Raw genomic sequence first — 12,809 nt, forward strand, 5'->3', positions numbered from 1 at the left:
TCCTCTTCAGCCGGCAGACATCCCGAAACCTGCGAGCACCCCGGGTCCTGTGCTTAAAGCCAACTCACTCGGCAATCTAGAGCAGGAAAAACCATCACACAGGTGTGACAACATATCATCTCAAACACCGTTCAACTTTATCCCTCGACAGACATGAGACTAAAAAAGATCAAATAGTTGCTTCCCACTGGCTTATGTAATACATGATTAGAATTGACCTTCAGATTTAATAACACATACAGATCTGGGGCCTCATTTATAAAATGTTGTGTAGAAACCATCATGAGTTTGATTTTACGAGCATTTCTCAAAGTGCGCACGTGTGATTCATAGATTGAAGGAACGCACAGAAAACGTGTGAACGCCTCTCTATCGGATGTGACCTCTGTAAAAGGCAAATGATCTCGAAATGTGGCTCAACTGGACTGTTTCAGATCTCTGCCTTTTAACGGTGTCTAATTCATTTCATTGACATATAAAAGCGCACCTGTCAACGTCCAAATCCTATATGCGCAGCAAGAATGGCTAATATTTCCAAAAACCTGCAGCGCTAGGACAAGCAAAAGTACGCACGTCTGCTCCGACGTCAAAGACCGTTTTTATAAATATGAACATTGTCATGGATTTTAGCGCACGCACGGCTTATACAGTGAGCACCAGGAATTTTCTTTTGAATTCCAACAAATCAAACCTCAAGAATGACATGAAGTCACCCAGCAGCAATGTGAAAGATAACACATGAAACCTTTTTCAAATCTGGGATATTCCATGAAAATATTGTTATTTATATTAACTTCATGAATCATAGTTATTGTTTGAGAGCTATACACGTTATCGTGTTGGGCAAGATTAATATAGTTCACTCGCATTCAAACTTTTGAAACATCTTTGTTTATTAAAATCAGGTAAATATATTGGCTTAAAACTTATTGTTGAATTTATTGGAAATGATTGCTCAGGATTAAACTGTAATAAGTTTAAAGCACCAAAATTATAATTGTTACACATTACATGTATTTACGTGACATTTTGCGTAATTACATGTAACTGACCATAAACCACACCGTAATCCTAACCCTACAGTAACTACATGTAGTTTATTATTACTCAGTACTTCAATATATTCAACTGTAACACAAAACACTTCAAATAAAGTATAACCAAATCTTATTTAGCCAAAAATGACAAAAGCATAAAACAAAAAGTCACTGAAATTAACATAAAATCTAAAAAGTCAAATGTTCACATTTCCTTTGAATGTTCCAGAGCATCTTGTTTGCTTCTTAGTTGCTGTTGGCACAATCATCAACTTTTGTCTCTTATTGAGTCTATTCCAGCTTCACTAAATGTGAGCTAATAATGTATTTTGCAAATGATTTTAATCAATAATCCACTAACCCACAAACATGCTTTGTTTGATCTTTCGTGATGAACAGTTGGAATGCTCTCACACATAAGAAATCCCACAGTGCCCTCTGCTGGATGTTTAACACTTTATTTGACATCACCCCTTTAATATTTGACAGCTTGTAACATTTTGATTGTTATCTTTATTTTCCCACTGTTTATATGAGTCTTTCCTCTGAATCTAGAGCTCCAGAGCCTCAGAAACCTCAGAGCCGTGTAGGGGACGAGGTGATCCGCAACCATTACGAGCCGGATGAAGATGAAGAGTATTACAAGAAGCAGCTGTCTTACTTTGACCGGCGCAGCTTTGACAGCAAAGGCATGAATCAGCCGAACCCAGAAATCAATCGCTTCCACGAGCCGGCCAAACCCACTCAACCTCAGATATCAGGATATCCATTCGCCAGGTACAGCCAAGCTTGACTTTGTTTATACACTTGGATTTTTTTCTTACACTTTTTGCAACTTTTCTTTGCTTTTTGCTTCAGAACGGAGTCTGTAGAGAAGATAAGCCCTGTGGACAAGAGGTACGAACCTCTGCCGTCCGTCAACCCATCACCTGCCCCATACAGCCAGCCCACCCCTGTAGCTCCGCCCACCTCTCTGCCCAAACTCTCCAACATGGAAGGTAAGACCATTTATAACCTGTGGTGTGAAATATAACCTTTTATAAATGTAATAAATGAATAATAATATGGAAAAAATAGGCTTATTTGTTTTCTGTCTTTATTTGCTTCCAGTCAATTCTCTCCTGGATCCTCAAAATTCTCCCAAAGCCAAACCGGACCTGTCCGCTCTCAGAGCCCCCGCTCGGGACGACCCCACCCAGACCAACTACCCGCCCCCCAAGTCCTCCATCAACGGCACCGACGCCCCTCCCAAAACGCTAGGCATCCCCACTAGCTACAACCGCTACGTCCCCAAACCTTACACCAGCACCGCCCGGCCCTTTGAGCGCAAGTTCGAAAGCCCCAAATTCAATCACAACCTGCTTCCCAATGACACCCAGTCCAAGCCCAGCGTGAACAACAACCTGAAACCTCAGCTCTCGCCGCAGCCCCTGGACACAGACAGCGGGGTGGACACCTTCACGCGCACCATGGACAACAGGCCCAAATATCAGCACAACAACATCAACGCTGTTCCCAAAGCTGTTCCCGTCAGGTAAGATGATGTCAATGTCATCTGTGATGAACAGATTCTGTCATTCTGAATCATTCACCGGTGTGTGTGTGTGTGTGTTTTTAGCCCGAGTGCATTGGATGAGGATGATGATGATGAAGGTCACACGGTGGTGGCTACGGCGCGGGGCGTCTTTAACTGTAACGGTGGAGTGTTGAGCTCTATAGAGACGGGAGTCAGCATCATTATTCCTCAAGGAGCCATCCCTGATAGTGTGGAACAGGAGATTTACTTCAAAGTGTGTCGAGACAACAGCATTCTGCCCCCTCTGGACAAAGAGAAAGGTTTCACCACTTTTTGTTTTTAGCTTATGTTATCTGCTCAGGGATTTATTTGGATGAAAGCTGGCCGGACACAAATTGTGAAAGTGACCGTCATAAATACGATTGACTCATCTTATTGTGCGTGTTTCCAGGCGAAACTCTGCTGAGTCCTCTGGTGATGTGCGGCCCTCACGGCCTGAAGTTCCTGAAGCCCGTTGAACTACGTCTACCACACTGTGCGTCTATGACTCCTGATGGTTGGTCTTTTGCTCTAAAATCCTCCGACTCCTCGTCGGGTACGCTGTACTTTCTCTCTGTCCTTTTAATGGGTCGTTTGGTATCGATTTGGAAAGGGCTGATTCATCTTTGCTTTGGGTTTTGTTTCTGGTTTCTCTACATTAACCTGTCATGCGTCACATTGATTCATGCATTTGTCTCATCCGTCTCCAAAAGAGAGACGGATGTTCTGGTTTCTTATGTCTTAAACCCTCATGTTTCATTGATCCTTGAAATGATGTGTCATGCGTTTGGAATAGTGACACGCTAATAGTACATAGTTTACTACGTACTAAAAGAGTCAAGTTACTTAGGTGATTCACTCCATTTTCACTAGTGTTCTGTGTGTATGGAAAGTCACTCCTACTTGAATTTAGATGGCGGACAGTGTGATGACAACAGCATTTTATATTTGGCACACTGTGTTGTTCAATAGCAGCACCACAGTTGAATAACTATCAAGGAAAATAGACGAATCAGCAAGTTGTTCTGTGAGGTTTAATACATACTACATAGTTGGGTTTTAACAACATGTAAATATATCCCATATTTAAAAAACGCAGATTGTTATCGTAGTGCATTTATACGTAAAGGTTGAGCTGACAATATCCGACGCCACGTTCCTGTGTTTCAGGACACTTAATACTTCATTTTAAAAGTACAAAGTTGACAAGCACTATTGAAAACAAATTGACAAACACAAAGGCGTCAAGTAATAAAGATTTTTTGCAAAAGAAAATATTAAATATGTATATATATATATATATATATAAAAATATGGAATGACTATATTTCAGAAAGACAGCAGCGATATATAATGTTTAAATGTTTTGTTTGTTTAATTTTCGACTCTTGGGGTTTATTTTCTTATTTCCTTTTTTAATTTAAATAGTATGTGTTTTAATTCATGTTAATTCAGTTTTATTTTCAGTGACATAGCCATTCAGTTTTTATTTATGTACACGCAGACGTTCTTTAACAAAGTAACAAAAGCTTAATGTAAAACATTTTGATACGTTTGTTTAGAAATATTGTGATTGTAATCGTGAACGAACTATCATGTAGCAATTCAAATGGTGACGCACAGATTACTACACTTGCATCATCTGACCGTAGACCGAGTCGCCGAATTTGGGTGTCACTCCTGTAAAGTGAACTGTATTAAAGATTTAGGAAGTGGAGTTAAGGCCCATTCACACCAAGAACAATAACTGTATTATGATGGCTATTGTAGCAAGCAGACCAATGATCGATAACGGTGTTTTAAGCTAGCATGCTGCACATGCACATGAATAAAAATGATGGTAAATAAAACCGTTAACTATATTTTTATGATGCCCATTAAGGGATTTTGATTGTCTGGGTTTTATCGTTCACCAGCTCTGAAAGTAATCCCTACGATATCGTTCCTCCGTATCGTTTTTGTTCTCTCTAAACATCAAACAGCTTTTTTGTTATATTGTTACGATTCTTGGTGTGAACAGGGAGTCCAAAGTCTCCTCATTTCTCGTGATCTAACCCGTGATGATATCTCCACAGGTGACCCCAAATGCTGGCAAAACAAGTGTCTACCGGGAGACCCCAACTACCTTGTGGGTGCTAACTGTGTGTCCGTGCTGATCGATCACTTCTGAAGAGAGCAACAGCTGGTCTGTTACCGAACGTGAACGCCGAGGCTGCGAGCAAGAGCGCTTCCCTTCTTCATCCTCCCCTTCTCCCACTTCATCTCCTCTCTGAGGGAAAGGGGTTTCAACACGAAGTATTAATTCACCTTCCGTTGGGCTGAAGCATCATACCCAAAAAATGTCTCTTGTTTTGCCTTTTTCTTTACCTTTTGGTGCTTGAAGACTTGCAAAAAAATAACTGAATAAATAAACTAACGAAGATATCGAACTGTTGAAGGAATGCATGACCTGTGCCACAGATGATCCCATTTTTGACATTCGTAGCCTCCTTCGTCTCCAGGTGATGAGAAGCTAGAAAAAGCGGATGGGAAATGTAACCCTTGGTTTTGACGTATGGAAGTGCTGTCGTGTCCACGAACAGAAAAGCTGAAGTCGACTTTTTCTTAGCTTCACGGTCATGTGTTTTTCACAGGACGGCGTGACGGATCTCTGCGGGTGTGGAAAACAAGCATGTTGGTTTCTAGAATATGAAGAACAAATGTGACATTTAGATGTGAAGGAATGTGACTTATGCACTCATTTGCTAATGGGTTTCCCTCTCCGGCTGAAAAAAATGGGCTCTCTCTCTTCTCTCTCCGTTTTGAATCGACCTTTTCTAGCGATGTTTTACCGTAGACGAACATACTGACTGTGGTTTTCCGAAACTCCTGCTGTTTAGAGATCTATGCATGTGCTATGACTCAGGTCCAAACGCCTGCTACTAAGTTGAGTACACAAACCTACCCATCATACACTGCAAGCAGTGATGCCTTATCTGCATTCTTTTCCTTCTTTTAACCCGAACGACTGGCAAACATCGAGTTTCTGTTACGGAGGGAAGTTACATGAAGGATCCGAAGTTCATCCCAATATTTAGCACACACGAATTATTAAGTCTGATCAACCGGTCTGCTTTATTCCACTGCTATGCATATAAAGAATATACGAGAACACTAGGATATGTTTAAATTACAGCTGTATATATTGTGCTAGCATATGGCCTTGGTTCGCTGTAAATTACCTTTTGTACATCTTTGTTATTTTGTATAAAAACGTAACATGAAAAAAGTTTCTTAAAAAAAAGGAAAAGTATAACATTGGTTATGTTTGTATTCCGGTTACACTTCTGAGCCTTGGAATTTACCTTAGCAGTACGGAGAAAATTTAAATGAATAAAAAAGTTCAACGAAAAACGACGTTATCTTTTATACCAACATATATACAAACACACATACGTAATGGCATTTTTAACAGTTATGAAACATTTTTATTCGTATTTACGAGTGCTCGGTTTAAATCATTTAAGAAGGGTCTGCGTTGGCGGGCGGACCCCTGGTTTATTTGTGATACCGTGGTATTGTGTGCCCCCGAAATGTATTTTTGTACCAATAGACAGTTTATTAAGGCACATCAGTACGACTTTGTTTTGATATGATAACGCGGCGTCAACCCACGTTCAGTTTCTTCTTTGTGTGGCCACATTCTTTTCGTTACTATTCTTCGCAGCACATTTTTAAGTATTCAACTGTATTAATAAATAAATAAATAAATTCGATTTTAAAGTACAATTGTTTCAACTGCTTGAATGAGAAACGGACGATTGTGAAATGCAACCGTAACAGATGTTCTATATCTCCCATGGTTATTGACCCGTGTATCGGGTACAAAAGGTAACTAGTTCACGTGGCTTCAGAGGTTAATAAGGAGGGGGTTGCTTCTCTCGCCCTTTCATCTACTTCAAACAATGTCGATAGTGCAGCTGATGATCGAACAAACCAAACAACCGTCCGACCACCTCATGTTACACCACTGAGTCTAGTCTGGGTTTTCGTGAAACCTGCTGTGTAAGCAAAAACCACCCATTAATCTTCAGCTTTTTCACGGAGAATACCACAATCTGGGTAGATTCTCAACGACTTTATTCAAAGTTAAGACACATCGGAATGTACATTATTAAGGCACAATGTACAATGTTAAGGCACAGTTACACATTCTCTATATTTCTATTCAAGCTGTAAAACATTTGACTGTACTGGTCTGTAAAGGTAGATAGATGTTGAAATGATACTTCACTGAAATCACGTGTTCCCTGAGATTAGTGGTCTCTACTGGTTAGTAAATCTCAAAACAGTTTAGCTTAGTTTACGACAATGGGTTTCACAGTTTAATGTCTTGTGACATGATGGAATTAAAAATCTCCTGAGTCAGTGGAATGTATTTCTTCTGAGACAAATCCAGGAAATAAAGACGATCTTGTATCCGGGTTGGATCGAAGCCTTCCTCCACCAGTTTCACTTTCTTCATCTTGAAGGTTCCAGTCATTTCCAAGGAATTCTGCGAGACATTGATTTGTGTTGAGAGCGGACAGGAGAAAGTCTGTGAGTGGGAATGCTCGGATTGGACGTCTTACCTGAATTCGGACGAAACGGGGTCTGGCGTACACTGGGAGATAGTTCGCCAGAACGCTGTAGGTGGTGACGCAGTCAAACTCTCTGCCTTCTTTCAGTTTAACAGCAGCCATTCCAATTCTTCCTTCGTGTCCTTTACATAAAGTACGTTTTTGTGTTTTTATTTAACATTTTGCTTTTATTTAATAGCTACGTTAATCAACAAATCAGTTTACCTTCGACTTTGACTCCATATACGTTCGCCTCCTCAATGCAGTCCACCGTAGTGAGAATATCACCAACCTCAGTTGTAGCCACATTTTCTCCTTTCCACCTGCGTAAACATTCCCACATTTGAGACATGAATTTTGTGCGCACAGGCTTTATACACACTGCACTAAATTGTGATTCGCCCCATTTGTTCATATTTTTTTTACATATAGTAGAAAAGTCAAAATGTGTCCTAGAACTGTTTGCTTTTCTAAATTCTTGAAAATATATTTTGTGTTTAACAGAAAAGAATTATACAATTATTGAACCTACTATGGTAGTCAATGATGTCCCAGAAATGTAAGTTCACATTCCTCCAAATAACTCTGTGTTCATAAAGTTTGGAGCCACTCGAGCGTGAATAAATGATGACAGAATTCACATTTTTGGGTGAACTGTCCCTTTTAAGCTACAACAAATTACAAGTACAAAATGTAGTGGAGTATAAAGTATGATATCTGCTCCAAATGAAAAGATCGCACCGTGGCCCATCGAACTTCTATTGGTCAAACGTTCATAACGCGATACAAATTCACAGCATTCACCAAACTTGTCTACTGTTTGCATGTGTAGGAGTCAATAACTGCGCTTATTTTGAGGGTATACCTGTATCTTCAAATATTTGCAAGCCTAATGCCCTGATAACATTACAAGCCACATGATCCCGTTCATTTCAGAGCTGGTGACTTCCAGCGACACGAGCAGTGGCGACCGTTGGCGACCAGATCGAACGCGTCTAGCGTCGCAACAATGTTGAGAAATGTTTAACCTAATGCAGATAATAGGAGAGAAGATGGGAGCTAATGTGATTCTTCTCCTCTCAGCTCCTGCAGTGAGCGTCACCAGTAATGGGAATGGCCACTAGAAACCTAACCACCAGCCCCTGGTGACTTAGTGACCAAGTCCCTTTTAACGTGAACGGGCATTTGCCAACCACACATAAGAAGCTACAGTCAGATTTACCTGAAGGTGTCTCCAACTCGATCTTGAAAATAGACAAAGTTGTCGTAATCAATCCTCAGCAGGTCGCCGCTGTTGAAATACAGATCTCCTTTCGCAAACACATCGCTGAGTCTCTTCTTCTCTGTTTGCTGCTTATTCCCAGCGTAGCCAACAAACGGGGTGCGTTTAGTTATTTTCCCCACCAAAAGTCCCACTTCACCTGCATCAGCATTTCAACAATCGTAGGATTGAAAGATAAAAATGTACTTCGTAAGACAGTTTGGCAGAAGATCAGCGGTTTGTATTGTAGCTTGAGTCGGATAACAAAGCCTTTCTTCCAATGACAACATATCAAGATGTGTCTCTAAACAAACAGCTATTTGTTTTACTTAACAGCCGAATAGAATGTTGTTAAAGTGCGTACCTCTTTGAGCTGGGATGCACAGCCCCTGGGAGTTTCTCACTGGCTCTTCTTTCTCGATGTCAAACTTGATCAGTGCAAAGGGGAAAAATATCTGTGGAATGCCAAAAGAAACCCGAAACACTGTTCATTGCTTTTTATAAAAGGCGATATTATAAGAAACACAACTGGTTAATAACAATTTTAAGAAATGAGTTGTTATAAAACAATATTTTAATCGCACATATTGTATATTGTGTGGGACTTTTATTCTTACGTGGCTAAGAATATTGATCCGACCGATAGCTCCAACTTTATCAGTGTAATTGACAAAGCCGACGTTTCCCTCAGTGGCAGCGTACAGCTCCCGCACGTGAATGTGTCCGAAGCGCTCGAGGAACTCTTTCCAGACGTCTCCTCGTACGCCGTTACCAATGGCGATCTTCACTTTGTGGTCTCTGTCATTTTCTTTCTACATTGAGGACATGTCATGAGTACAGAGATGGACCTTTGATATGCTGTTGAGCTCAAATAACTGCGAGACCTATCAAATGCATGACTGTTAATCTGTCTTTAGCTGGTTTTAAGCCGTCTACACGCAAGGTTGATCTAGATGCAGATGTACTACAGGCAACTTAACTGGACACGACTGAGCGAGTTCCTTTAAAACATTATTATTTAGTAATGTAAGGAAGCGTTTTTACCTTTGGTGTATTGCAGAGGTAACGCAGCGTTTCTCCGATATACTGCATGCCAGTTATGTTGTATTTTCTGCAGTCGTCCCAGAACTGAGATGCTGAAAACTTTCTCCGCAGAACAACTGTGTTACCTACAACAAACAGACGTGAATCACAGTAAGCACCACATAAAATGATATATACTAGACGTACCTGTCACAGCTACATAATGCATGCAGTATGATTCAATTCAGTTTTATTTACGTAGCGCTTTTCACAATCTGCATTGCGGTAGCTATACTCCACCTCTTTCAATGGATCCGACGAGGCCAATGAGAAATCCAGCGCTGTGATACAGAGGCAGATTGATGTAGAATATGTCTTCAGATGTCAACCCCGACACACCCTGGATAAATGAAGCAGCCCACACCCTCTCATGGGTGACGTACGCAGCTTTAGGAAGACCTTCAGAAAGCAAAATACAAACTTTATTTAGATGTATAGAGATACGTATGATATGTGCTACAATTGGTTATGCGTGTAGAAAGCACATAAGATCATATCAAGATGCAATATAATATCAGATGCATCTGAAAAAAAGAATCATTCCCGATAAACAATATGATATAAATATATTTAGTTTTGTGTGGATTGCAAAACTTTTTTAGGCACATGTGAGGGAAAAGTTGGGTAACTTAAACTTATATACAAAATATTATATTAAGTCATTTAGAAGAGAATTTTATCCAAAGCGACTCGCAGAAGGTTCAGGGAGCAATAAGCGATGTATTTATGTGTATATATATATATATATGTGTGTGTTTGTTTGTTTTATTATTAAAAACATGGATAATATTGTACATTGCGCATTAAATAAATATACATATTTTCCCCATCAATATCATGTCAAATGTAGCACAACATTTGTGCATCCCTTATAAAAAATGTAAGCTCTATTAAAATCGTACCCCAAATCTATCATCTATATTCAGGATGGGAATTGGATTCTCTCTTCATTATAGAGAGAAATATGACATGCGCAGCAGAGTCTGTGGCGGTGTGAGATACCTGTGGTGCCGGAGGTGTAGATATACAGTGCTGTAGTCTTGATGTTAACATTGGACCTGAGAGACGGAGACAGCGGTTTATCAGACGCTTCGGCGATTTTCTGATTGATGCACTGAAGGCCATCTGTACTGCGTTCATCTGACAGGAGGTACACCGTTATCCCCTTCTCTTTCAGTGCAGGCAAGATCTCCTCCACGGCATCGCGGAGGTCTGCAGGAGAAACATTTGAATCAATCATTTGATACTGAGTTACCAATATGACTACCGTGGGAATAACTTCGTGCCATTATTTTCATGACTTTGGATTACGTTATAAATGCATCGTTTATTTAGGGATGCATGACATGTGTTTGTAATGTGGTCATTATTCAGCGGCATTTGATTTATTTATGGTCTTGTTCTACATGTACATGCAGTGTATTTAATGCGTAACTTTAATGACAGGGTGCCCGTCCCTGAACCCAAACTCTTGCCCATAATAACACTAAGAAACATTAACCTAGGTTATAGTAAACGTTAAGTAAACTTGATTTACAGATTGAGTAACATTAAACAACAGCTTTAGTACAAATAGTAAAACCATGTGTTACTATGAGTTTACTTCTAATGTAAATAATAAACTAAGGTTAATGAAAATCTACTATATGGAGAAAGTAGATAAATGTATTCACTGCACAAAATGACTTTCTTACGTAGTTTTTTCATCTTGTTTTCCAGTACAAATGTCCAAATATTCTTGCATTTGCAGATGCGTTTTCTTGATAAGCAAGAAAATAAGTCTCGTTTTTAGACCAAAAATATGAAATTTCAGTGAGTTTGTGCTTAAAACAAGCAAACCAATGGGGTAAGAAAAATAATCTTGAATTAAGGTTTACTAAATCCACTAAATCCAAGTTTATTTTTCTTACCCATCGGCAGATTCGTTTGCTTGCTTTAAGCACAAATTTGGTGAAATTTCCAACGTTTGGTCTAAAACAAAGACTTACTTTCTTTCTCATCCAGTGCATCTTGATTCAAGAATATTTGGACATATGTACTTTAAAACAAGACGAAAACACCACGTAAGAAAGTCAAAGTGTGCAGTGAATAAAAAATGAATCGGGTCATTCGTTCATCCACGAAATGGGTAGTATGGTCCCTCAAATTGCAATCTACACAATATACTGTTACTATAATAAAACCATGTTTGGAGGGACAGGTCTGCGTGTGACTTTTCATCTGCGCAACACGAAAGAAGATATTTTGAGAAAGGTCTCTGTGGTTTGGTGTCCATGCAATGGGTGTCTAACCGTCAACATTCTTCCAAATATCTCCAGAAAGCCCTACATCTTTGAAAAGACACGAGGGCGATCAAATCGTTTACATTTTGGGGTACAGTTCCCCATAAACCTGAATGCATCGCACATTCCAGAGGTGCCAGATGCCCCGTTCCCACATGTGTTGCTCCTACAGGCCTCGCTATATGTCATCTATAGTGCGCGGGTCTCACCAGCGGCCGCTATGAGCACGTTCGCCCCGCAGCAGGAGAAGCAGTGCAGGAGTGATCTGGATCTGATATTAAAGTTCAGGAGTGCCGTGGGACATCCCAGTTTAGCCAAGCCGAGCCAGGTCCATATAAAGCACGGCTCGTTCCCGAGGAAAAGAGCCACCGGGTCTCCCTGCTTGAGCGCGGCCACGGAGCGCAGCGCGTTCGCGACTTTGTTGCTTTCTCTCTCCACGTCCGAGTAAGTGTACGTGTTGCCCTCGAAGTGCACGAAGGTCTTGCGCGGGTGCTTCCTCGCCGCATCCGCGAAACGGTCCACTATGCTGTAGAAGGGACACGTCCGTTTGTATTTCAGCAATCTGATGCCAAATCCGAGAGCGCGAAACATGTATACGCAGTCCTGGAAAAAGTACGGATTGAACGCCTTCAGCAGCGCGGGCAAAAGCGCCAGACCCGCCAGAAGCGTGAACCAGATCAACATGTTTGCGAGAGCCGATACAACGCGACGACTTGGGGATCAACTCAAAGCCATAGCCTGACACGACTTCCAGGGTCTGCGAGATCTCGAGGTCGCATTATCGAGGTGTAAAGTCGGCTCGTTTGGGAGAGATTAGATCGTTCTGGTCCACCCCCGATGGCGAGATCCTCGCCGGGTTGCCAGATCGTTCCGCTGTGGAGTTCAACGTCAAATCTGCTGTTCGTAGAAGTAGAACTGCAGAAAAGTTGCGAGACCGTCTGCGGATTAGATACTCGGTATAATATGATTGACATATCGTGTAGATATATATCG

General features: G+C 40.8%; 2 protein-coding genes across 7 annotated transcripts in view; one reads left to right on the top strand and one right to left on the bottom strand.

The window, feature by feature from the left end:
• LOC306890810 (tight junction protein 1-like) overlaps positions 1 to 6,356 on the top strand; it is a 48,330-nt gene extending 41,974 nt beyond the window's left edge. For 4 of the 6 annotated variants that reach the window (XM_079450781.1, XM_079450782.1, XM_079450784.1 and 1 more), the window contains exons 21-27: positions 11 to 102; positions 1,593 to 1,814; positions 1,896 to 2,035; positions 2,148 to 2,571; positions 2,656 to 2,873; positions 3,005 to 3,148; positions 4,668 to 6,356. In XM_079450781.1, coding sequence (XP_079306907.1) covers positions 11 to 102; positions 1,593 to 1,814; positions 1,896 to 2,035; positions 2,148 to 2,571; positions 2,656 to 2,873; positions 3,005 to 3,148; positions 4,668 to 4,762 — 1,335 coding nt within the window. In that variant the 3' untranslated portion in view covers positions 4,763 to 6,356. The remainder of the gene's footprint in view (positions 1 to 10; positions 103 to 1,592; positions 1,815 to 1,895; positions 2,036 to 2,147; positions 2,572 to 2,655; positions 2,874 to 3,004; positions 3,149 to 4,667) is intronic. The other 2 variants (XM_079450785.1, XM_079450786.1) reach the window with 2 other exon arrangements.
• A 306-nt stretch (positions 6,357 to 6,662) lies between these two features.
• Positions 6,663 to 12,733, bottom strand: slc27a2 (solute carrier family 27 member 2). Its single transcript, XM_079450788.1, has 10 exons — positions 12,026 to 12,733; positions 10,537 to 10,746; positions 9,775 to 9,933; positions 9,496 to 9,620; positions 9,069 to 9,263; positions 8,816 to 8,906; positions 8,413 to 8,611; positions 7,416 to 7,513; positions 7,203 to 7,333; positions 6,663 to 7,126 (listed from the first exon to the last, which is right to left on the bottom strand). Exons 1-10 carry the CDS (start codon positions 12,498 to 12,500, stop codon positions 6,950 to 6,952), a joined length of 1,860 nt encoding a protein of 619 aa, XP_079306914.1. The 5' UTR covers positions 12,501 to 12,733; the 3' UTR covers positions 6,663 to 6,949.
• Positions 12,734 to 12,809: the final 76 nt, after the last annotated feature.

Source organism: Barbatula barbatula, assembly GCF_947034865.1.
Source record: "Barbatula barbatula genome assembly, chromosome: 25".
Classification (NCBI taxonomy): domain Eukaryota; kingdom Metazoa; phylum Chordata; class Actinopteri; order Cypriniformes; family Nemacheilidae; genus Barbatula; species Barbatula barbatula.